The 24033-nt window shown below is 55.0% G+C and overlaps 1 protein-coding gene across 3 annotated transcripts; it reads right to left on the bottom strand.

The window, feature by feature from the left end:
• Positions 1-589: 589 nt before the first annotated feature.
• MERTK (MER proto-oncogene, tyrosine kinase) lies at positions 590-23287 on the bottom strand. 3 transcript variants are annotated; one of them, XM_075497079.1, is made up of 19 exons: positions 22838-23287; positions 18726-19089; positions 18331-18431; positions 17026-17199; positions 15293-15379; positions 14488-14603; positions 11775-11958; positions 11316-11467; positions 8029-8182; positions 7522-7642; positions 6040-6125; positions 5834-5929; positions 5450-5530; positions 5040-5132; positions 4780-4898; positions 3703-3812; positions 3342-3501; positions 2817-2953; positions 590-1158 (listed from the first exon to the last, which is right to left on the bottom strand). In XM_075497079.1, the coding sequence occupies exons 1-19, from the start codon at positions 22905-22907 to the stop codon at positions 678-680; spliced, it is 2886 nt and encodes a 961-aa protein (XP_075353194.1). In that variant the 5' UTR covers positions 22908-23287; the 3' UTR covers positions 590-677. The 3 variants fall into 3 exon arrangements, with proteins under 3 accessions (XP_075353194.1, XP_075353193.1, XP_075353192.1); XM_075497078.1 differs by having other exon boundaries at positions 7522-7675; positions 8029-8179; positions 22838-23286; XM_075497077.1 differs by having other exon boundaries at positions 7522-7675; positions 22838-23285.
• Between the last annotated feature and the right edge of the window lie 746 nt (positions 23288-24033).

Genomic DNA, 24033 nt, shown 5'->3' with positions numbered 1-24033 from the left:
CCCCGGGACCCCCTTACAGACTCCTGTTTCCCCGTCCTTGCCACGGGACCCACGGGTTTCTCGGCGCACGGCCAGGACGGACGGAAACCTGCTGTCTGGGAGAAGGGGATTTTGAAGCGCCCGCTGTTCCCGTTTGGGCTCCGTTGCGATTCTCGATGGGGATGTCTCGCGGCGTGAAATCTCTCGGCAGGCTGTGTAGCAAGGGTCCAGACCATCCGTAGGGCTGCCCATCACCAAAGCCACAACAAATGGTGAAAAAGGGGGAAAAAAAAAGGCCACGCGAGGCCGGCTGCACCCTCGCCGTTTGGTGCCGGCGCAGCCTGGACAGCGGGAAGCCAACCCCACGCGGGGTGGCACAAGGGAGCTCGCCTGTGCCCACCGTGTGCCCCTACGCCTCGGCACCGTGCGCCCCGGCCACGCTCTGTTAGCCCTGGGGGGGTCAGGGGCTGCCCCTTACCTGTGAGCTGTGGGGAGCTCAAATACCAAAGCCTCCCAATACAGAAAAACTAGTTACAGCATTTAATTACAACCCCTCATGACTTCAGCCCAGGAAAGAGCTCCGGGGAAGAGCCAGACTCCACCAGAGGAAATGAAACAGACGACTTTTTATTAAAATATACCCTCTCTGTCCTTTTCTCGGAGCCCGTTTACACGCCGCTCAGCGCAGGCTCCCCCTTTCACAGCACCTCTTCGGAGTCCTCCACGCAGCTACCGGCATGCAGCAGCCCCGGCGCCAGCGAGCCGCCGGCGGGCAAGGTGCTGGCCTGGGTCCACGCCGAGCCCCCGCCAGCCACCCCCTGGGGCAGCAGCGGGACGTAGGCCTCCTCCGCGGGGCCGCTGAGCTGCTCCTCCAGGACGTACCTCGTCCCCCATTGTTCGTTGTGGTGGACATCCACGGCCACCAGTGCCTCCTTCGCTCGGGGGGAGCGGGGCTTGACAACATCCTCGGGGTCCAAATCAGAGTCCGCTTGGGGGAAGCCCGAATCCTGGGTGGAGTCCGGGCTCTCCTCGGGCAGGCTGGTGTTGATGTAGATGACGTCCCCGGATCCCCTGATGGCGGGCAGGTTTTCTAGCAGCTTCTCCAGCTGGACCTTCAGCTGCGAGAACGTTGGGCGGGCGGCAGGGTCAGTTCTCCAGCACGCAGACATTATTTCATACCTGGAAATCGGGAGAGGAGCGTGGTTATCATGGAGGATGGTGCCGGGCGCTGGGCTACAGGCTGCACGGGGGTTAATTCCCTCTTTCTCTCCAAACTGGGCAAGCCCTGAGCTGCTTTGCATTAAAACAAAGCAAAACCAACTCTCCCTGCTTAGGCTGTTTGCCCAACGGCCGGGATTTATCAGCCCAAGCTGCTGGTAGAAGTCTCTTCCAGCGCCTGGCACTCGCTGAGGGTTGGGCAGAGGTAGCCGGCTGCAGCCCTGTCATCAGCCCCCCGGGACCATCCCAGTTCTGCTCCCGGGACACCGAGTCCTTCTCTTGTCCTTCCCGCAGGTGCCTGTTCCCGGGCAGGACGTCAGGGCACACTGGGAACTCCCAGCACGTCGCTGCTGGGCACATGCCGTCCCCGCTGCCCTCCAGCAGGCTGCATCCTATAAAAGGTTTCTTTGCCGCTTCCTTCAGGGACAGGCGTCGGAGAGGGGCCTTGTAGGAACCCTTGTGTGACTCTGAGCAGCTTTGCTAGTTTAACCGGTTTTGTATTTGCAGCTCCTAGCCATGGGAAGGTTAAACATTTTCAGCTGTTATGGCACTGGAGAAGAACTCAGGAAGAAAACTCAGGAAAAAAACCCTCGCTGAGCTGCTCAGAAATGCAAAGTTTTGAGGTTTCCACATTTTCCCTTTCCAGATTCATAGACTTTAGGCGCTGAAGGGCCCTGAGTAACTAGAGAGAGTTTTGTGGGGCAGAGAAGAGCATCACCAGCCAAGAGCTTCTGGTTTAATTAAAAAAAATAAAAATAAAAAACTACTAAGAAGTCTGATTCCTCCAGCACAAACTGCAGAGGGCACTGCTCCTGTCCCCAGCGAGGTGACTCCAGCACTTCCCACCCGCCCCACGCCAACGGCCCAGCTCGACAGCCCTCCCTGCCAGCCCTGCAAACCCATCGCTTTCTCCTGGGTATTCGTCGCGATTTCTGTTTGCCTGGAGTGAAGAAGATGCTTTTTCCTCCCTGGGTGATACGCCGCTCTGCTCTGGGATCTGGCTTTTATTAGGCACATCAAAACTTGGGACATTATGCAAATATTAAGGGTTTTGAAGTTTTTGTTTCTGTGATACTTCAATTTAAAATTTGACCCACACCGTTATTCTGGCCAGCTTTCCTCTGACAGCAAACCTGCGTGTGCGTTCTTGTAAGCTCCCTGCCTGTCAACCCCACAAGGAAGAAAAGGTTAAATCCTTGCCATTTTTTTTTTTTTTAAATCGAGTCTTTAATAACTGTTGTTTCTGGGGACTGTGGCAGAAGTGGAGGGGGTGAGATGGAAGGTGAGTCCCTCTCCGGTACAGAGCTGTCTCACTCCGCCTGGAGAGGCAGGTTTGCAGCAGGTGGGAGCGTGGGCATGCCGGAACGGTCTTTGATTGCCCTGTGATGCACAGCTTTGCAGGCTTTTGGCCACATTTAGTGCTAAGCCACAAATCCACAGCACAAGTAGTTGTTGTGTCCTTAAAGAAAGGACATCAGCAACTGAGAGCCGCAAAGCACAAGGAGTAGCACCCCACAGAAACCACCTGAGCTAAGGGCAAGCGATGCACAGGTTGTTTGCAGACGGACAGAGAGCAAACGGGCTGCGCCACAGCCCAGAAGCAGGGTTACAATACTCACAGCTCATCCAAGCAGTCCTCGGGCTTTTTCAGGCGCTGCCCGTGGAAGAGGTACTCGTAGATCTCGTGGTTCTGCACTCCTGGGTAGGGCGTCATCCCTCGGGTCGCTATCTCCCACATGGTAACGCCAAATGCCCACTGCGAGGACAAAGGGAAAGCGCGCTGAAAGGACATTTCCAGGAGGAATGAATGAGTCTTTTCACGGGGAAAGGTCACTGCCCAGCGTCCACTGGGCCTTTGCACAATGCTAAGAGTTGTCGCTCCAGTCCTGCCCTCCCCAAAATTGGAAATAATAAGCAATGCCGCAGAAGAGGCGAGCGGCCCACTCAGTAAACCTATTCCAGGACACTGGGCAGGCAGCGAAAGGTCAGCGCGTCCTGTTACCGACAGCCTCCCGCTCCTCTGGCTTTGCACTTCCAGGGTAAAAACCAACCCTAACGAAGCGCGGCAAGGGAGGACGACAACCCAGGGATCGGTCCCCAGCTCTTGCCTCCTGCCACCCGGCTGCCTAGCCATGCGGACCTACCACATCGCTCTTGGTGGTGTAGACGCGGTCAGCCAGGGACTCGATGGCAATCCACTTCACTGGCATCTTTGCTATTCGGCCCTGACGGTAGTAATCGCCGCTGTAAATCTTCTTCGACAAACCGAAGTCTGCCACGCACACTATCATGTCGTCCCGTAACCTGTCAGGCGGGAACAGGGATGACAAGATAGAAAAGCTTGACGTGCCAAATTCTGAAGCGGAAACCTGAGGCTGAGGTCTTTTCCCAGGTCTCTCAAGACCGAGGGAGGTTTTATTGAAGGAAGGCAAGTTGTGCTGTAAAACCAGAGGGCTTCCACTGGTGTTCACCTATCCAGGACGAAGCAGAGGAAAACAAACTCACATGCAGTTTCGAGCCGCCAAATCCCTGTGGAGAAAGTGCCGACTGCTCAGGTACTCCATCCCCAGGGCGATATCGACCATGAACTTCACCAGCGTCTGCAGGGGCACAAACTGGGAAGGGAAGGTGCGGGTTAGACAGTGCAAGCCCTTTGGGAAGCGCGTTTGGTTTGATCTGAAAGGCTTCCCTGTCCAGGGCTGCCGGCTGACATCCTAGCGGTCTCACTGGCCTTGGAGAGCACCAGGAGCCCACGGCAGCAGCCACTGTGGCCTCTCTCATCCCCGTTGGGCTAACGACCTCAGACTGTAAGATGTATTGAATCACAAGCCTGCAGGAGCTGCAGATGTGGGGAACAGTTGTTTTAGAAATAACCCCAAGCACTGTCTGCCAGGCTGTGCCACTGGCCAGAAGAGCCCGTCCCGGCAAACCGCATCTCGCTGTGGTTTGCCGTAGCAGTGGATACCCTTCCCACCCCCGCCTCCTCCTTCCACGTCTCTGGAGTGCAGCCTGCAACTAGACATTGCTTCCTTCTTGCCCTTCCCACTGGTTGCCTTCAGATCACATATTTTTGGCTAGAAAGCAGCTCTGCAGAAAAGGACCCTGGTGTAGAGCAAGTTGACTGGGGTTCAGCAGTGCGCCTTTGTGCCAGCGAAGGCCAACCTCGTGGCAGGCTGCATTAGCAAGATTGGAGCCAGCAGCTCAAGAGAAACTATTCGTCCCCGTAATTTGGCACTGGTGAGGCCACATCTGGATGCTGTGTCCCATTTGGGGCTCCTCAGTAGGAGAAAGACATCTTGGAGCAAGCCCAGAGGAGACCACTAAGATGAGGCTGGAGGAGACGGTGTACAAGGAGAAGCTGAAATAACTGGGCTTGTTCAGCCTGGAGAAGGGAAGGCGAGAATCCCGCAGGCTTTTGTGGAGCTGGATCCCACCACTGCCACCTGGCAAAGGCAGGAAGCAGGACTACAACCATGTCCTCCTGATGTCCTCGAAAAACAAAGGCAGGTTTGTCCCCAAAAGAGGCACGGTCACACCTTGCTCCTCACAGACGCAGAGCCCTCTGCTCCCTGCGCTCGTTACCTGGGGAGCCATCTCCAGCCGCGAGCGAAGCAGGAAGCTGTGCAGGTCGCCATATTTCATGAATGGGAGAATCACCATGGGCTTGGGGATCTGCTGGGAGCTCAGCTCGATGCACACGCCTGGAAAACACAGACAGGTTGCACGGCCCCGTGGGCAAAGGCACCACACTCCCCCCACAGACACCTGTGTGGGGCCCGAGCACTCCCCGGTCCAGCTCCCCAACCCAAATCCCAGCTGGAGGCGGGGAGTGACAGCCATACCTAGGAGCTTGATGACATTGGGATGGTCAAAGTCCTTCATGCACGCTGCTTCGCTGAGGAACTCTTCTATCTCCCTTTGGGAAAAGTTATCCACTGGGAAGCAGAGAAGAAGGAGGAGGTTGAAAACCCCAAGAGCTTTAACACCCCAAATCACTGCTGCCACCTCCCTTCACAGCACAGCTCCTGCGCGGGTCAGCGGAAAGGGACCACCGGTATGTCTCCGCCATCCTTGGCTGTCCGATACTAGTGTCCCTTCCTGACTGGCACCAGGAGCTGCGGCAGAGAGGCCAGCATCCCCACAAAATGGTGCCAGGATGCAGAGAGGGCACCACCTGAGGTGGGAAGCAGGAGCGCTGGCACCCACTGGCACAAACAACGTCAAGTTCTGCGAGGCCAGGGTGATGACTTACACTTCATGGTCTTCACAGCCACCTTCTGCGGGGTGCCTTCAGGCTGGGCGAGACGCCCCTCCATCACTGACCCAAACTCCCCTGCACCATGGGAAAGAAGCAAGCACTTTATCCACAGCCCGAAGCACCACCTTTCAGGACACCACTATGTCCTCGAAGATCTGAAATGCTCTAAGATGGAGAGTCCTCAAAGGTCTACGGGGGTGAGGCGTGTGTCTCATCAGTGGCAGAAGGAGGACATGAACCCAGGGGTCCTGGCACTTGGTCATCCTGACCCACCACCTCCCCCACATCCCCTGGGCCTGGAGCTGGGGGATGATGTAGGTAGCAGCGGCAGCCCCTGCCCCGTATGTCCATCCCCGGCTCTCCAGCTGCAGCACTCACCTTCTCCCAGGACCTTCCCCAGGCTGAGGGTGTTTCTGTCCACGACTACGTCCTGCAGCTTCTGCTGGAGCTCGCTGCTGACGCCCAGGCTGCCCACTGCAGGAGAGGGGAACAGAAGCTCAGGTCACCTGCAACCTGCAGACATATCGCTGCTGCGATATCCCCGTCGACCTCCTTGCAGAGGGATAAAAAAAAAATTTACTTACGTGTAAGTTCAACGGCTCTCCGGCAGTAGGACTTCTTGGCCGTGTAGTTCACTGCCAGCTCCGAGTCGTTCCTGCTGAAAGCGTTCCTGCCGGGACAGAAAGAGACCCTGCTGGGCCACGTGTGGCTGCTTCTCCTCCGATGAAGGAACCGACGCAGGGGCAGGCGACCACAGTGCTAGCAGGGGTATCGGTAGTAAAGGAGGAAATACACACATCCATGCCAATCTTTTTCATTTCCCGTTTACCGGATCAGTGCCATCGCTTACAACGACCGAGCAAAGCAGCCACTTGATAAACAAGGCTGATCTGTCAAGGAGCGAGTCACAGAGGTTTTTGGGGGAGGAAATGGGATATTCATTTCCTACTTGGAGAGCAGTCTGTACCGGTAGGAAGACGGTGCCCAGATCTACCACCTCCTAAAGCAATCTCTTCTCGCCTGATGCACAACTGCAGCCTGTCAATGCTCTCTGTTAGCATGTACAACCCATCCGTTAGCCAAAAAGAAACTAAAGGGAGCTTCACACCACGGCCCCAAAACAGTGGGGATGGGCGTGCTGCCGGGAGACGCCGTGCAACCCCTCTGGTACGGGGCCGTGCAGAGGTCCAGCGCCGGGAAACAAAAACACAGCAGATGCTCAAGAGCTGCCAGGGAGCTAGCATTGCAAGGAAAGAGTGACAACGCTACACCGGTTAGGAAAGGGATCCTTACATACTACCAGTTTCCAAACTGGGATGGGGGGGATGCCATGGGAGATGAGAGTAGGTGGGATTCCTTCACCAGCTCAATAAACTCCCTTACTGAAATGATGCTCCTCCAAAGGAGTTCATTATATCACATTTCCAGTTTGGCAGTGGACGCCCAAGTGATAGCGCTTATAAGCAAAGCTGCTAGCACCACAATTGTTTAACAAAACCAGTAGCACAGGGCAGTTAAATGCCACTTAGAAAGTCACGAGGGTGAGTGCGTAGCGTTGGCTTATCGTAGCAGAAAACAGTCCTCTGTCCACATCATTAAAACACCGCTTACACAGCCCAGCGGCGGTCTCTCTGCACGGTAGGGCTGGTGCCATACTTAGCCATGGGACCAAGACAGACGTGGCGTGTGACGAGGCAGGAGGGGTTTCTCTAGCCCACAGGGCACAGGATATTAGACATCACTGCTCTCTCACCTCTGTGTCAAAATGCCGAGGCCACCCTCCCATATCAAGTTGCACAAGTTTACTTCCCTTTAAAAATAGGAATAGTGAGCGAAAGGTGAACTGCTGGGCTAAGGAAGGGAGGGGAAGTACCATCGCTGAGTAAAAATACACTCAGTCCCTCACAATGGGCATAAAAAAAATGCCATTTGTGGGGATGACGTCAGTACCGGAGGCAGAAGTCTTCCCCCCACGTCCAGCGTGGGCTGCTGGCCACCCGTGCCCCATGCGCCTGAGACCTGCCCAGCTCAGGACAGCTCTGCAAACTGTTTTGCCTTCGGCTTACCCATACTTTGTTTCCACACATCTTTTCTGGATGACCACGGACAAGCAGAGGATCAGTCCAACGGCAATCGTCCCGCAGATAAAGCCCAGGGCTACGATAAAGGAGTCCGCGTTCCCAGAGGCTGGAGTCGAAGAGGGGTTTGAGGTTATTAATCCTAAGAAAATATCCCATTAATGGAGCCGGTGAAGGAGTCAGCCTGCAGCACCCAGGGGTTGGGGGAGGATTTCCCAGGGGCTGAAACCAAACCCAGTAAAGCCCAAAGGGTTACAGGGGAGAAGAGGGCAGGAGGACCAAGGTTGCACGTGGAGAGCAAGTCTCTCCTGGCTACCAAAGCACGCTGAAGATCCCAGATTCTTGGCCGATAGCCTAGCCGACGGGGAAAGCGTCTGAAGGAGGATGGAGGGATGCCAAATGGCCACGGCTGGGCAAGGAAAGCATGCCCTGCGTGCTTCCCCATCACCCTCTCCTGCACTCACGCCGCGTGGGCAGGGACGGGCACCTCCTTACCACTGCCAGGGATGAAGACCTCCACCGGGCTGCTGAAAGGTCCCACTCCTCCCTTGGTGACGGCAGCCACACGGACGGAGCAAGTGGCGTTGGTGGCCACCACGGGCAGGATGGCCACGCTGGCGTTTTGCCGGGCTTCAGCGGAGACATTCTGCTGGAGAGAGGAAGGGAAGAAAAGCCTGGGCTGGGGGAGACAGCGGCCTGTCCCTACAGCAGTAGGGAAACCTGGAGGTTTATTGAGAATTGTCCCCTTGTCAAACTTCTGTGCTGCTTTGCTTTCACAAGCCCAGAGGAAATGCAGCACCAAGCTATTTATGGAGAATAATAGCCCTGCCTGCAAGAGCTGGATGGGATCTGGAAAGGGGCTGAGCAGAGTTTCCTGTTCAAACCTCGTGCCGCTGTCGCTCTTTGCTTGTCAACAGCAGCGGGACCAGCAGCCTGAGCCGGAAAAGAGGCAGGAAAGCGATCTCAGAAGGAAGGGGGAAAGGCATTTCATGAGCTGGCGGTAACAGGGATTTTGACCCCCAGCCTTCACTGCGGTCGGCTTGGCCAGCGGAGGTTCGCACCCCACTTCGCTGCCGGCCAGGGATGCCTGTGGCTCGTGCCGGGCAGCCCCGCGAGCCTCGGCACCCGCAGAGCCTCAGTGCTTGCCACCGCCGCTCCTTCACAGAGCATCTCCGACCACTTTCAGCCGCAGCGCTCCTGGTTTGATCATTCAAGTGCCCTGCCACAGAAAGCAGATCTTAGGGCAGATATTTTCTGACTGTGGTTTTGTGTCAAGCTAATATTTCCAGTTTTAAAGGCGTGTTTCCTTGCCTGGTAACACGGCAGGAGTCAGCGTGCCCCATGGCACAGACCTTTTTCCTCGGTAAAAACAGAAGCGAGTCTTTCCCTGCAAATTCCCTGTCGTTTCCTGGTCTTCTTCAGCTGCGAAAGTGCTGCTGCTGCTCTCTGCCGACCCCCGGCTGCAAAACAGCTGCCCAGTGGCGTCCAAAACATCTGGCGGGCTGCTGCGGCTGGCAGAGCCCAGCTCTTTACCCTGGCTGAATGTCACGCAGCGGAGCAAAAGCAGCAGCCGAGTGGGATCGGTGGGCAAGGAGGAGGAAATCGGAGCTGCTCAGAGGGAACCGGTTTCTGTTCACAGTCATAAAAAAGCCACAGAAATGGATGTGAAACACATCCCAGTCCCAGGAGCGTGTCTGTGCCATCGGGCAGCAGCGTGAGCTCATACCCCCTGCTGCCTCCACTCCCGCACTCCTGCTTTCCTCCCACCTCGCGTTCACAGCATCCTTTGGCAGAAACGCACACGAGATCCTTTCCCTACCACCAGCCTAAAAATGCACCGGGATCCTTTCGTATTGCAGACGGCTCTGCCGTGTCACCTGAGGACAGAGCCCGACTGATACCAAGCAGACCGTGGAGAGCATGAGCACGCTGGCAAAGCAGACAGCTGTTCTGGCAGGACGGAACTGCCAAAGTTAATGGTTTTTTATGAGTCTTGTGGTAGTTGAGGAATTTCTTCACGTCCCAGCTCCAGCAGCCTTGGCTCAAACAAGAACTGCTGGTTTAAGAATAAAATAAATCAACTTTTTTGAAGTTTTAAAAATAGTTTTTAAGCTGGTTGTGGAGAAGAGTCCTGCAGGTGGCCCTGCTGACACAGAAATACAGGACTTCCCCCACCTTTATCGTGCTGGGGCTGTTAAACCGATGGTTATTTTGGGGCATTTCATATTTAGCCTGTCCAGGGCCAAAACTCAGAGACTTTATTTCTGAGAAATCCGAGCTCCACTCAACAGCAAGCACGTTGCTCTTGCGCTTCAGACTGTCTGTCCGTCAGCTCAGGAGACCCTTGGGCATGCGTGGGAGAATCGGGCAGCACACCAGCCCGTGGTGCTCTGCAGAAAGGTTACGACACAGGCTCAAGCCGTTCCCGTGCCTTTTAATTCCGCGACAGCCCTTATAAAACGACGTGCTGGCCCCTGCCCTCAGCTGGTTCTGACACGTGTTTTTGCTTTCCATAAAACCTGGAGGCTGATGAAACAAATCAGCAACAAACACAACTGCTTCCTTCGGTCTGCAAAGAGCCACGGTCCCTCGCACAGCTACCTCCCACCTGAACTCGCTCCCCACTAGAGGGGTTTTTTAAGCCTCCTGAAAGCCAGCATTAAAGAGAACAGTTACTGACCAGGAACCCAAGCATAAGCATTTGACTGGGGAAATTTATAAAGAACAACAACAACAACAACAACAACAAAAGATAGTCTCCCAGGGCTTAAAGGGCAAGTCCTGTTTTTTGCTTTCTGCTGGAGAGACAACAAATATGTCAGCATTTTTTTTTTCCATGCTAGTCACAAGACCATAATATTGTTTCCCTAACTTCATTCGGTCTGGATCTATACATGCTCTTTTTCACAGGCACAAAAGGAGAACAGAAAATGCAGCATCCTACAAAAAATAGGGTGTGAGTCATTTTTTCCACACCGGGTTCAGGCTGTCAGTGCCTCTCTGTGCTTTCAGCCTGGGACAGAGGAAGACCAAACCACAGCGCAGAAGCGACAGCTGGATACATCTGTGCAATTATCCAGAGGCTCCCCGACCACTGGCAGAGCCTGGACGGGATGCTCTTTTGCCCAGTAGCTGAGATGAGCCAGGACTGCCCGAGAAGTCAGGCCAACCTCACCCAAGCAAATTCCTGAAGGCTACTTCCCAAACCCTGGGAAAGGCAGGCAAGGTTGTGCCAGATGACTTCACACGCTCATGGGCAGGTCCCCGGCCCAAAAATGTTCCTTGAGCTATGAAATGCTGTGCCATGGGTTTGCAGATGAGTTAATGCACATAATAAATCCCATCTGAGTAAGGAACTACTCAAAACCCAGGGAACAAATTCTCCCAAACACCTTACGATTGACTCCATGGCTGAAAGTGCCAAGAGATGCTGCCAAACCTTGACTGCCACTCCAAAGCCAATACCAAAGATTGTCAACACCGGGAAGAGTATCTCACTACTGTTTTAGAGAACAGGAGCCATGGTAGCAAACCCCTTGTCTCCTTCAAGCAGAACTGCTTCTTCGCAATACTACTGACGTAGCACATTACCATGAGTTACATAAACACGTGAGAGAGACCACTTGTATTAAAAAAGCCCAGATGAAAGCACAAGACAGCAGACAAAGAAGCTCAGAAAGAATATGTGGAAGCACCAAGACCAAACTGGACATCCCTGCTTAACGCCTGCCGGGATTTTTTCTAGGCTTTAGCCATTCTTCCCCATTTCCCTGGTGACTTACCAACCCCTTGGAGCTCTGCCACCTGTACCAGATGCGATAGCCCTGCAGTTCCCCGTGGATCCTCCCCAGGGGCGGCTTCACCCATCGGATCTCCAGGGAGGAGCTGGATTCATTGAATGACACCGTGACGTTCAGCGGCGGGGTGGTTGGAGCTGCAGGAATCAAAAGAGGAAGAAGGTGAGGGGAGCCGGGTGGATGGGTGCAGGGACACGGCAGGCTGATGGAAAATGAGCTGTAGCTCAACCAGAAAGCACACAGTATTTCCTCCAGCCTTGAATATTTCCAGCAGGTGACCACCCGTGGGTAAATTTCCTTTCCCCAATCAACAGAGTCGAGATGTCCCACCCCGTAAGCACCCATGACTCTGGACCACCATCTCATCCAGAGAGTCCTGCACAAAGCACAGCTGCGCGACCGAGGCAGGGAAACCCTTCTCGGTCTTCGCTACTCATTTCCTACCTCCCTCAGTGGTGCTGGCGGTTATCCAGGGGCTAAACGCTGACCAGCCGACTTCATTCCCGCAGGAAATGCGGATGTTATAGTCCACCATGGGCCCCAGCTGCTGGATGTGATACACATGGGGAGGCACGGAGGTGTTGAAGAGCCGAAGTGAGACGTTGCTTCGTGGAACAGCTTCCTTGACCTTAATTGAAAAATCAGTCCACAAACAGGGATTAGTCAGCAGCAACCTGCAGGGTGAGACGTGCGGCAGGAATTTTACATCTGTAAACAGGATCCAGTGCCCTGCCTCCCATCCAAACACCGGCAGGGCCTTGTTCCTGCATGCTGGCTCGTCTCTGCCAAGCGGAAAGCTGACAGCAGGCCATTCGCGGGGCCCAGGGCAAGGGCTCCGACATAGGCGGAGAAGAAAGAGTTGCGGTGGGGACATGGCAGAGATGTGTGAAATCGCCATCACTGCAGAAAGGAGGAGGGAGGGAGGATTTGCTCTTTCCTGTGGCATGGAGCAAAAGGAGCACCCAATAACATTACCAGGCAGCAAGTCCCAAACAAACAAAGGAAAGTCCTTTTTCGTGCAACGCATCATTAGACCGCAGGACTTATTGCCATCAGATGTTGTGGGACTAATCACAGACCTCGTCAGACTCCATCATTACATTTAGCAGCATGGATGAATTCAACGTACTAAAAATAAGCCACGCTTTTTACGCAACGAGAAATTGCTCTCTCCCCAAAGGGCTGGCTGTTGAGCACCCATGTAGCTGCCCACACAGCCCTTGCAGCTCTCTGGAAAGTGGCTCATTTCATGGGAAGCACCACAAGAGTGGCCTGGGCCAGGACAGCGGAAGGAAAGAGGGAAGTGCAAGAACGAGGGACACCAGTGCAAGCGAGACAGTGAACTCAGAAGACAACCCACAGTACGTGTTTCAGCATGAATCACAAGCAGAAAGTCATAGAGTCCTCTCAAAAGCCTCCACGCATGGTTTTGGGGTGGCAGGAGATCCGCCTTTCTGCTTAAGCAACAAGAGTACTTCCCTGGGTAGCCCAGGATGCTCAGGATGGTCTCAGCATCAACACCAGCAGTATTTTTCAGCCAAAATGAAAGAGAATAGCCTTCATCCTCATAAAGCTGAGAAGGTCCCCAAGACATCGCTAGATGCTTTGAGGAAGGTGAGCAGTGACCAGGTGAACGTGCAAGCCGCTCCTGAAAGCGCCACTGGGACTGGGTGTTCTCTTGAGCATGGAGCCCAGCTCAGCTATCTCGATCCTCAACTTGTCTTCTGGAGAGAGTCCATCAAAATAATGTATTTTTAAAAAAAATCAGGCTTTTTTTAAAAAAATCAGTGCAAACTTAAACAGTTTGAACTTGGCAGGTGTGACAGCAACACCTTCCCTTTTAAGCAGCAGCATGCTCAGAAATGAGTCACTTTGTCAGCGGGCCACGCTACCCAAGTGAGGTGATTATCAAAGGGGACAGGAGCAAAAAGGCTTAGTCACAGCTGTGTTTTTGCCAGAAATCATGTCTTGTTTTCCAATTCAAAGGGCTATTTCCTAATGACAGACCGTGAACGTTAAGTCATAGGAAATTCCTTGGCTCTCCACCCCACCTCCCAAGCTCCAGCTGGAAAGCAGCAGTGGACGCAGAGCTAATATTAGCTCTGGTACCTTTCCTCCCTGTAACTCCTTTCACTTTTACCTGGCTTCAAACATCGCCTCTCTCCACGCATTATCTCAGCCGGAGTATAGATTAGCCAGTATAAAAGACATATCCACAAGACAACAAGCAATGGGCTTGAACTGTGAAACCCAGCAACATCAAACAGATAGAGCAGGTGGAAACTACTTGCAGGGCTGTACCCATGGAGAAGGCATTCCCTGACTTGTCCAGGAGACAGGCAACCCCTCAGCTCCTTCCCAGTACTTGCAAGGAGCAGAGAGTCGAGAGAAACCTCCACCTCCAAACCCCAGCAGGAAGGCTGCTTGGTTGGGAAGTGTTTGACCAGGAGGTAAAAGTAGGGACAAGCACGTGCCTGCGGCAACTCAAGGCTTGCAAAGTCTCCCGAAGAGCTACTTGGAGCAGTTCTGGGCAACTCTCCATGAAGAGACATGACAACCTGACTGTCTCGCCTGAGGGGAGAGATTCTCACAGCTCGCTCCTGCACGCTTCGCAGGCACGAGCCGGGATGAGCTCTTCCAGGCAGGCAACCCACCTGTTCCCATCGCCCCTTGTTTCTGCCCCCACTCAACCACACCGCTCCCGGGACAAAAGCCTGCTTCACGCTCCCTGCATCGGCTTCTCTGCGGGACCCCTTCCACCGGCTTTCCCCTCTCGCAGCGGGCAGAGCGAAGCCGCTCTTTGTGAGCAGACACCACCAAGCTAGCTTCCAGCAGCTCCTTCCAAGCCTCCTGTCCACCTCGGCAGTGCTCCGGCTGCCCCAGGTCCCAGCACCTGGGGACTCTGCTCGCTGCTCAACTTGGACTCCTCAACATCATGCCACCACAAATTCCCCAGCCACCCGGACCGCAGGGCGCGGGTGGGACAGCGTGCCAGCTTCTCCTTTTAAAGCCTCTGGGAAAGTCCAACTCGATTTGCCCAAACCAACGGCCTGGTCGAGTCCACGCGGTTCATGCCAGGCAACACTGATTTCTACCTGCCTCAGAGCACCCGTGTGAGGGGAGGCTGCAGGGGCAAAGGGGGGTTATGGCTGCTTACCTGGACACTGCAGCTGTTCAAGGCAGAGAATGCATCAAAGCCCGGCACCCAGGATATCACGATACCGTGGGCCGTTCGGTTGAGGACATGCACGCTGGCGGGTGCCGATGGTATTCCTGCAGGGAAAAGGCAAGGGCAGTCAGCTGGAGGCCTAAGCCCAAACGTGGCACGTCTGCCTTCCCCCAGGCAGCTCCCGGGGCTCAGACCGACTGTGCATGAACCCCAGGTACTGCCCTGCCTACAGCCGCAGCGGCATCCTCTATCAGCATACCGCGGATGTTTCAGACCACTGGACAGGGAAGCAGTAAAAAAAGTCATTTGTAGGACTATTTTGACCATGTTCTATATTTGTGAGCTCTTTGGGCTGCTTTAGAGGCAACGACAGATTTTGAGGAACACCTTCCTCACATTGCTGGAGTGGCTCCCGTCAGGAATGTCAAGAATTTCCATCATTTCCTATGGAAAATTGCGAGCACCACCCTGGTTGTGAAGGAAGGAAAAGAGTGATACAGCCCTTCCGAAACCTTCTCTGGGGCTGACAGTTCTGCTTTCAAATGTGCTTTTTGGTGCTTCCTCCCATTGCAGTGATACTGGGATGACAGAACCGCACTGGGTGACCGTGCTACTATGTGCATCCCGCTTTATTTTAAATATAGGTTTAAAATGAGGAAAAATAATTATGGGAGTCCTAAAAACATCTCCTTCAGCTCATGTAGAATGACTGCTGGGAAGGGTGGAGATCAGGACAGCTCCTGCTCGGACACATGTAGTCAACAGGTAAAGCAAGCACCACGTTGCCGCTTACCTTTCACGTTGACCTGCCCCGGGTTGGACGCGGTCAGCCCTTTACTGTTGTGAGCCTCGCAGCTGAACAGCGCCGTTTCATTAAGACCTGCAGGGGTAAAAACAAGGACCTGTTCGCTGGACCTCCACAAAACACCCAAATCACACCAATTCTCCACCTGCCGCTCACAGAAAACCCTTGCGGCTTCCTTTCTCGTGCTGTTGCTTTATTTTTTTTTCCCAGCAACACAAAAAGACCTTTTATTTTGCACTCATCGCTTCCCTTCACGGCATTTCTGCACTGACTGCCCGGGCGTGACCCCCGCAATCCAGCTCACCCATCTGCCACACCACGAGCACGAGCGTGCCATCAGTGCCAGACGCGGCACAGCGGGCAGGACCGTACGTTTCTACGGCACCGTTACACAACCTCCTGAGTAAGCATTTGTTTTGCGTCCAAAAAGGGAAAGGCGGAAAGCAGAAGAGTCCACCACCACAGCTTGAATCAGATGACTTATTGCTTTTCGAAGATTGCTCAAATCTCCCAGCTGATAACGGAGAACGACTGCTTTTGGGGGCCACTGGAAATACCCAAGTGTGGATGGCTGCTTGTTTCCCCTGCGGTGTGGGCATGGCCTGTGTGAGATGACCCTGGGCAGCAACAGCGCTGCGGATTTTTGTCTCACGCAAAGGACTTTACTGGAGGTGCAGGGGTGTCCCTCCTGGACACATTGCTTGCTGCTGCTGCAAGGCAAAGGGCTTGCCACGGCGTGCTGGACATGCCGAGCGTTTGCTCACATCAGCAGCAGTGCCTCTCAGTGCGACGGGGCTCCTGGGCCAGGAGGGGGACTGTTCAAAAGACCTGACCTAGTGTGTGCCAGCTGGATGCAAGAACATCCAAGAGGAATGAGTCACTTCTTCCGGCTTTCACTGCCTTTTAAAGCCTGCCTTTGGACGCTAGTGGCCTTCTCCTCATGAGCAAATCAAGGAATCCCTCATCTCTTTTGCCTCTGTAGCAAAACCATGATGGGTTTTATGTTACGTGAAGGACTTTTCTCCCTGTGCTCCACCAGCCTGGCATGGAGACACGCTGCAGGGGCCAACCCAAGGTCTTCCAGAGACATTAAGAGGGGACCGCCAGCAAAGCAGCCCATAAGAGCGGCAGCGTACTTGTTGGCACGGCCACAGGCTAGAGGAAAAATATGCTTCTTGCTTAGGAAAGAGCAGTTTGAGTGTCCTGCCTCTTCTGAGGAAGAAATTTCTGGCAGCAGCCAGAGGGGGTCAGATGGGGGTTCCTGCCTCAGATCACCCCTGGCAGAGTGGTCCCCAGGCCTGCCAAACAAGCCGCACAGACGGTGCTGGGCAGAGCCGTGCTCCCAGTGCTGAGGATGGAGCAGTAACAGGCTGGGACTCATTTTTGCAAACTGGTACCTCTGTGGTACCTCTTTTGCAAAGCTGGACCCCCGTCTCCCACTGTATACAATTTGACGACTGTATTTTATGCCAAACCTCCTGGGAAATTTATCTGTGCTAAGCTTTCTAGCCAAGCGTCAGCCATGCACAGTGCCACACGAAGACGAAGCAGGCTGCAATGGCCTTGTGACGGCACACAGGAACACAGCCCCCGCCTAACAGGAGGTGCGAGGCCAAGGGGACAGGCTGTGAGACGGCACAGGACACCTTCCCACCCTGCCCTTCCTGGTAGCCACACAGAGGTGTCCCAGCTGGCCATGGCAAGGATGCTGCATGGCTCACCTGGCACGGTCAGGACTGACGGGGAGATGTGAGGCTTCTCATTGACTTGGACGTTGTTGCGAAACCAGTAGATCTCCACAGGCTCCGGCGGGCCCACGGCTTGGCACGTGAGGTTGAAAGGACTGTTCTTGGTGACATTCAGCTTCTCAGGCTGACGAATGAAGTGTGGGAGCCCTGCACAGACACAAGCAGAGAAGCAAGAGATTCAGAGAGCTTGGAAACACAGCCCTATCAACAACTCCAAACTGTCCTGCCTGGGGCTGTGCCCGGCTCCAGCAACAAGCCCCTTCCCATCCAGGACTCCCCATTTCTGGAGGACAGCTTGCAGGTCCCAGGTCATAGAATCATAAAATCATTTGGGTTGGAAAAGACCTTTAAGATCGTCAAGTCCAACTGTTAACCTAGCACTGCCAAGCCCACCACTACACCATGTCCCTAAGCACCTCATCCAAATGGCTTTTAAATACCTCCAGGGATGGGGACTCAACCACTGCCCTGGGCAGCCTGTTCCAATGCTTGACAACCCTTTCGGTGAAGACATTTTTCCTAATATCCAATCTAAACCTCCTCTGGAGCAACTTGAGCCCATTTCCTCTTGTCCTATGGCTTGTTACTTGGGAGAAGAGACCAACACCACCTCACTACAGCCTCCTTTCAGGTAGTTGTAGAGAGCGATGAGGTCTCCCCTCAGCCTCCTTTTCTCCAGGCTAAACAACCCCAGGTCCCTCAGCCGCTCCCCATCAGACTTCTGCTCCAGACCCTTCACTTCCCAGGCAGCTCCGTTGCCCTTCTCTGGACACACTCCAGCACCTCAATGTCTTTCTTGTAGGGAGGGGCCCAAAACTGAACACAGCATTAGAGGTGCGGCCTCACCAGTGCCAAGCACAGGGGGACGATCACTGCCCTAGTCCTGCTGGCCATGCTATTTTTGATACAAGCCAGGATGCTGTTGGCCTTCTTGGCCACCTGGGCACACTGCTGGCTCACATTCAGCCGGCTGTCAACCAACACCCCCAGGTCCTTTTCTGCTGGGCAGCTTTCCAGCCACTCTTCCCCAAGCCTGTAGCATTGCCTGGGGTTGTTGTGACCCAAGTGCAGGACCCGGCACTGAGCCTTGTTGAACCCCATACAATTGGTCTCAGCCCATCGATCCAGCCTGTCCAGGTCCCTCTGTAGAGCCTTCCTACGCTCAAGCAGATGAACACTCCCGCCCAACTTGGTGTTGTAAGCCCTGGGGCTGTCACTGAGACAAGGCACAATACTCCACACCTCCGGCATGTCCGCCCTAGCCCTCCTCCAGCTCACCTTCCAGCTGCACCGAGATGGGATCTGACACCACCTCCGTGCCAGAGATGTTGAGTTTGCAGACGTAGGAGCCGTTATCCGAGCGCTGGGCGGCAAGGATACTGCCAGAGAAAACAGAGACCATGTCAGGGCTCTGGCGGGGAGCCTTGCCCCGCACACAGCTCCCGCAGGAGGGCACAGCAATACTGCCAGCCCGGGGGTGGATTTCAATCAGTACCAAACACCCCACAGAACACACCAAGCAGAAGCTGGGCTTGCAAAGCCAGGCTTTGGGGGCTAGGGAGTGTCTGCCCATCCTAGTCCCAGTCCCAAGCTCCTGCTAGCCACCTGGCCTCCCGTCTGTCCCTGGGAGCCAACGCTCAGGGCACCCCTCCAGGAAGGACGGCACCTATTACCTGAAGGTGGAGGTCATTGCCACCTCCTCCTCATCGGAGATCTCGAAGTGGCTAGTGGCAATGCGGTCTGGCACATGCAGCTCCCTCCCGTCCTTCCACAAGGAAATGCCCGGGGTGTCCGGCCTGAGCAGCAGCTGAGGTACTTTGATGGAGCAATTAAATGTGACATCCTTGTGCTCATTAATCACAATGTGTCGCACCGTAGGGTTAAACTTAATCTGTCCTAGAGAGCTGGCTGAGGGCTCCTGCCGCAGCTGCTCTGTGCTCCGGTGAGGCCAGTGACCAACAGTGGCCACGCTTCGCTCGGGGCGGCGGGACTCTGCCAACAGGTACGGCCTTGGATCTCGATTTCGGTCAGCATCATCTGCAAGAGAAGATCTTGGTTTTGCTACCACCAGCCAGCAAGTGGCCCCTCCCAAAACCCCGCAAAGCCCCACCGCTTCCATTAATAATTAAAGGCAGTTCATTTACAGATGCTTCAAAAATTCAAAATCTCTAGGAGACCTCTCATAAGAGCCCTGAGGAGGATACGTGGAGCCAGGGGCTGCCCCAAGACTGGCTACGTACAAGCAGCACCTCCAAAAAAAACCTTTTTAAAACAAACTGGAGCAGCCCAGGCTAAGGAAAGTGCTCGGCCGCTTCTGTTTCAGCAGGGGAGAGGCAGGAACTATTTCTGCTGCATCACACCCCCGGGACTGGAATATAAAAGGATCCCTGGGCAGGAGGAATTTGGGACTTTACTCCAGTAAACCCCTTTCGGGGGCCTCATCTCAAGCATTTTCCACTGGGGCAGAGCAAGAGTCTCCGGAGGGGATTTCTCTGATTTTAGGCTCTTTGTGGTGACGCTGCTCCCTTCCCAGGACAGGGTGGGCTGCTCTGAAAGAGGGAGATGCTCTCTGAGTCAACCACAAACACTTTTGCTAAGCTAAGTGCCTCCACCGAGCTGCCTTCCTCAGAAAAACAGCTGCAGACAGATGAAGGAATGCCTTCAGACTGTGTAGGAGCCGGCTGCTCTTTAGTGTTGTTCTCCCAGGGTCTTTTCCCAGACATTTTTCCCAAGGGAAGGCTATTTACCAGCTCTTTCTGAGGGCTTCGCGTCCCCACCTACAAATCCCTTAACATACCCAGTCCTGTAACGGCGTTTTCCCCCTCCCTCCCAGCACTTCCCACCCCAGCCACGAACAAGACGAAGAGCAGCTCCATATAAAGCAATCCCCCCCAAACAAAACTGTATATTTTTGAAGAGGTAAGATCTACAGAATATACCACGAGTAGATGCTTTTACTAGACGGTTTCTGAGCTTCCTGAGGCTTTCACAGGCATACAGAAATCCCAAGCGGAGGGGTAAAGGTCCCTTGCTGCTTTCAGCAAGCAAAGGCATCGTGCCAGACAGGAATTTCAGCTAAATTAATTTGTCTCTTCTGAAAAAAAAACTATTCACAATTTAAAAGGTAATATCGCAGGTAGAAAGCACAACCTTTTTATTTAACCGGAGTTCAGCTGAATTTGTTTTGAGGCAGGTCTTAGCCCTCAAACATCAAACACCAAGTTTTTAAAGCTACGTCATTACTATTGTAAGTAACGGGGCATGAGCCTAGTGTGCTTTCCCGAGAGCCAAGAAACACAACCTAATTTTGAGGCTGGTTATATTCCTTTGCTAAATTGCTCACTATTTTTAACCCTCGAGAAATGCTACTTCTAGACAGAAATTTGAGAAGGGTTTTTTAAGTTCTGCCCGCTCCGATGGTGCAGAGAAAAGCGCAAGGCTCTCCCTGGCTCTCACACAAAACAATGGGTTTCCCTTTCAGAAAAAAAAAACCAAAACAAACCAGACCCTAAGCTTTTCCAACCTGCTTCCTAAGCTTTACCATCCCAACACAAACAAAGCCCATGTGACTGCTGCAAAACGCAGCCGACTGCCATTTACTCGCAGGCCGGGTCACCAGCTCTCAAACAGCCGGGCAGCTCCAAAAAGATGTACCAAATGCAAACAAAGCGAGCCACCCCAAATCCCCTTCCCTCCCCTGCTCTTCCCGGAGGCTACCCAGGCTGAAGCCACTGGCTGCCTGGCACCATCCAACCTCAAACAGCTGTTTTCACGCTGCATTTCGAAGCTTTTCAGCTCTGGCCGGAGCAGCTCCCCCGGCAGGGACCCCTGGCCGGGGCGGACACGGACGCGTGCCCTTGGCAAGCGCTCCGTCTGGTCCAGGATGATTTCTGTTCCCCCAGGCTGCTTCAAGTTGAAAGGCAAAGAGCAAAGGTGATCTTAGCCTCGTTTTCTGTACTGATTAAGCGGAAAGAGGTGTTTACCGGCCCAGGAATGAAAAACTTTCCTCTCCGACTCATGTGACAACAGGAATTTCTCGTACCTAGCGCTGCCTTTGGGTACCCCTTCTATCCCCAGCTGTTTGGGATGTGGATAACTTCATGGCACCTTCGAAGGGATTTGCCCTGTGTGGCAGGACACCCCTTAGCTGTGTCCAGAGCGATTTGCGTAGGCTGGCTCTAAAAGCCCACGCTAGAGCCGAGGAGCTGAAAGCCGGCGTGCCTGCGTGGGTGCCTGCCACACTGGAGCAGCTCCCCTCGCTTACCGCAGCTTGGCCTGAGGGAAAAGCTGGCGTGGAAATAAATCCACTTGCAAGCACGCTGCTGCTCCCTTGAAACACCTGGGATCCCAGCAAAACTGAAGTGCTAGCAAAGACAGATCTTACTGTGCAGCCTGGCAGGTCCCGCATGCCTTCTCCATTACTCGCCTGGAGAACGGAGTTTTAACAAGAAAGTCTTGCCTGCTATTAGAGGCAAGATACTTTATTACGGATGAAAACAAAAAGCAGGGAGTTGCACACCCCACAACTGAAACGGCAAGTCGTTCTGCTGCAGTCCCAGTTAAGGAAGGTATTAGAAAACACCCAGGTCTGCCAAAAAGCTCCCTACATCCCTAGCCCTGGATTTCCCATTACTGGAAGTAATTCACCTGCTGACAACAGCTTTCTGCTCAGGCATTTGTTGAGTGTATCTTCGCACCCCGACAGGGCAGGAGCGTGATGTGAGGAGGAATGAAGAGCCCCTGCCTGCGGGGTTTCCTACCTCCCCGTTCCGCCAGGAGCTGTCAGAAGAAGTGAATTTCCCCCAGGGCTACACCTGACTTCCAAAGAGACGCTCGGGGTTCAAATGCTTTTTTGCATAAAACCAGTCCAAGATTCCTGGTTAAGTCCACAGTGAGTTCCCCTCACTGCAGATTCCCGCTGGTACAGAGGCAAGACTTTTCCCTCCACCCTGCCCACAGCAAACACTCGCATTCCCGCCTTCCCTGCTAAACCCCATCCGCACACCGACCCCGAGACCCCCCAGCACCCCTGAGCACGGGCTATAAACCCGCAGCAGCTCACAGCCTGCGACCAAACGTCGGGCAGCCCTGGTGACGGCACATTTTAAGTCCAAAAACTACTTTTCCCTCTTTGCATTTCTTTTTGCAGGTAACTAAGCACGTGGAGCTGAAAAGCCAGCAGACCAACAGCACCGCGAAGCGCGTCCCTGTGCCACAAACCGCGGTGTTTCCCGGTGATTTTTCCCAGCACCGGTACGCAGCTGGCTCACGGCTAACGGGATAAATCCCAGCCCCGCTGACCTGTCGCAGCTTTTGGTCCCTGCCTGTCGCGGTGTCCCCAGCAAGCAGAGGCACATCACACAGCAAAGTGCTGGGACACGACGACGACGCAGAGGCAGAGCTGTGTCCCGGGACGGCAAAACCCGCTCTCTCTGGGGCTGGCAGGGACGTGCTGCTGCCAGAGAGCCGCGGCGAAATCACGGCTGAGCTTCCCCGCAGGGTTTGGGCTTTGCTGAGGTCTCCGGGCCCAGCGAGCAGGAGAGGGGTGCGGGGGGCACTGGGGTGCCCACGCAACACCCGGCCGCTGCCAGGGTGAGCCGCAGCCGCGGGCAAAACGCTCCCCTGCGGAGCAGGAGAGGGCTGCGGGGGGACCCCGCGCCGCACCCCCGACGCGCCCACCGGCACCCGCGCAGCCCGGGCACCCCCGGGCCGTCCTGGGCGCCCCAGCCCGGGCCCCCCCCGCGCTCCCCCAGCCTCCCCGGCCGGCGGCTCCCCGCGGACTCACCGGCCCCGCCGCGGGGCGGGCGCAGGGCCGCCAGCAGCGCCCAGAGCAGCGCCCACCGCCCGCCGCCCATCGCCCGCCGCCGCCAGCGGCACCGGCTCCGCTCCGCTCCCCTCCGCTCCGCTCCGCCTCGGCGCGCTGTCGCCCCGGCACGGCCCGCCCCGGCACGGCCCGGCACCGGCCCGCCTCCCGCCCGCGGGGCCTCGCCGTGGGGCGGGACCGAAGGCCCGGAGCCCCGTCTCCGCCCCACAAGCCCCACAGGTCGCAAAGGTGCCCCGGCTCGGCCTCGGTAAGAGGCTGGGTGCGATCCCTGGTGCTGAGGAGAGGAGCTGGTGTTTCAGTCCTCCGTGGGCGGACAAGTCCTGCGTGCAGGGGGCTGGGTTTATCTCCAGGAGGGTATTCGAGGGCTGCGCTTGCCATGTGCTGAGCAGCAGCTCCTTTCCTCCCCGCCTCCCCTTCCTGCGGAGCCCCACACCGAGAAGGTAAATTTTACTTCACCGAAAGGGTTGTCCAGCACTGGAACAGGCTGCCCAGGGAAGGGGTTGAGTCGCCATCCCTGGAGGTATTTAAAAGCCGTTTGGATGCGGTGCTTAGGGACATGGTGTAGTGGTGGGCTGGGCAGTGCCAGGTTAATGGCTGGACTCGATGATCTTAAAGCTCTTTTCCAACCTCTGCGATTCTGTGATTCTGTGAAGGTGGGGACATCGCTGCTGCCCGGGGGACCAGATACAGGACCCTGCCTTGCAGGTTAGGAAGGGCTCGGGGTGCTGAAAGCACCGCTCCTCGTTTGCCTGGACCAGAGCAGCAGGACAAGAGGGGACAGAGACAAAACCAAGCCACAGTGAGAAAAGGAAGAAAACCCAAGTGAAACCGATGTGCAACACACGCCGTCTAGTAGGGAGTGAAACAGAACACCTCTCCTGATGGCACGGGAAGGAAACGAAGGAGTTTCTGGGTATCCAGAACCTGTCCCAAACGCTGGCCGTGCTGGAAGAGGTTTGAGACCAAGCCGTATTGAGGCCATCAGCGTTTCCCCCACCGCAAATGGGAAGGGACTGGGATTTGGGAACTAGCAGCCAGTCTGACTTGACGTGACCTCAGTGCGTTTCCCTGCTGCAATCATTCTGCTCCCTGCACGTAAAATTCTCCGAAACTATGACACAGGTGTAACTTTTTTTCCGGCAGCCTGCTATAGTCTT

This window comes from Mycteria americana, chromosome 3 (genome assembly GCF_035582795.1).
Source record: "Mycteria americana isolate JAX WOST 10 ecotype Jacksonville Zoo and Gardens chromosome 3, USCA_MyAme_1.0, whole genome shotgun sequence".
Classification (NCBI taxonomy): domain Eukaryota; kingdom Metazoa; phylum Chordata; class Aves; order Ciconiiformes; family Ciconiidae; genus Mycteria; species Mycteria americana.
Note: the sequence above shows the minus strand (reverse complement) of the source record. Positions and strands in the feature narration are given on the sequence as shown.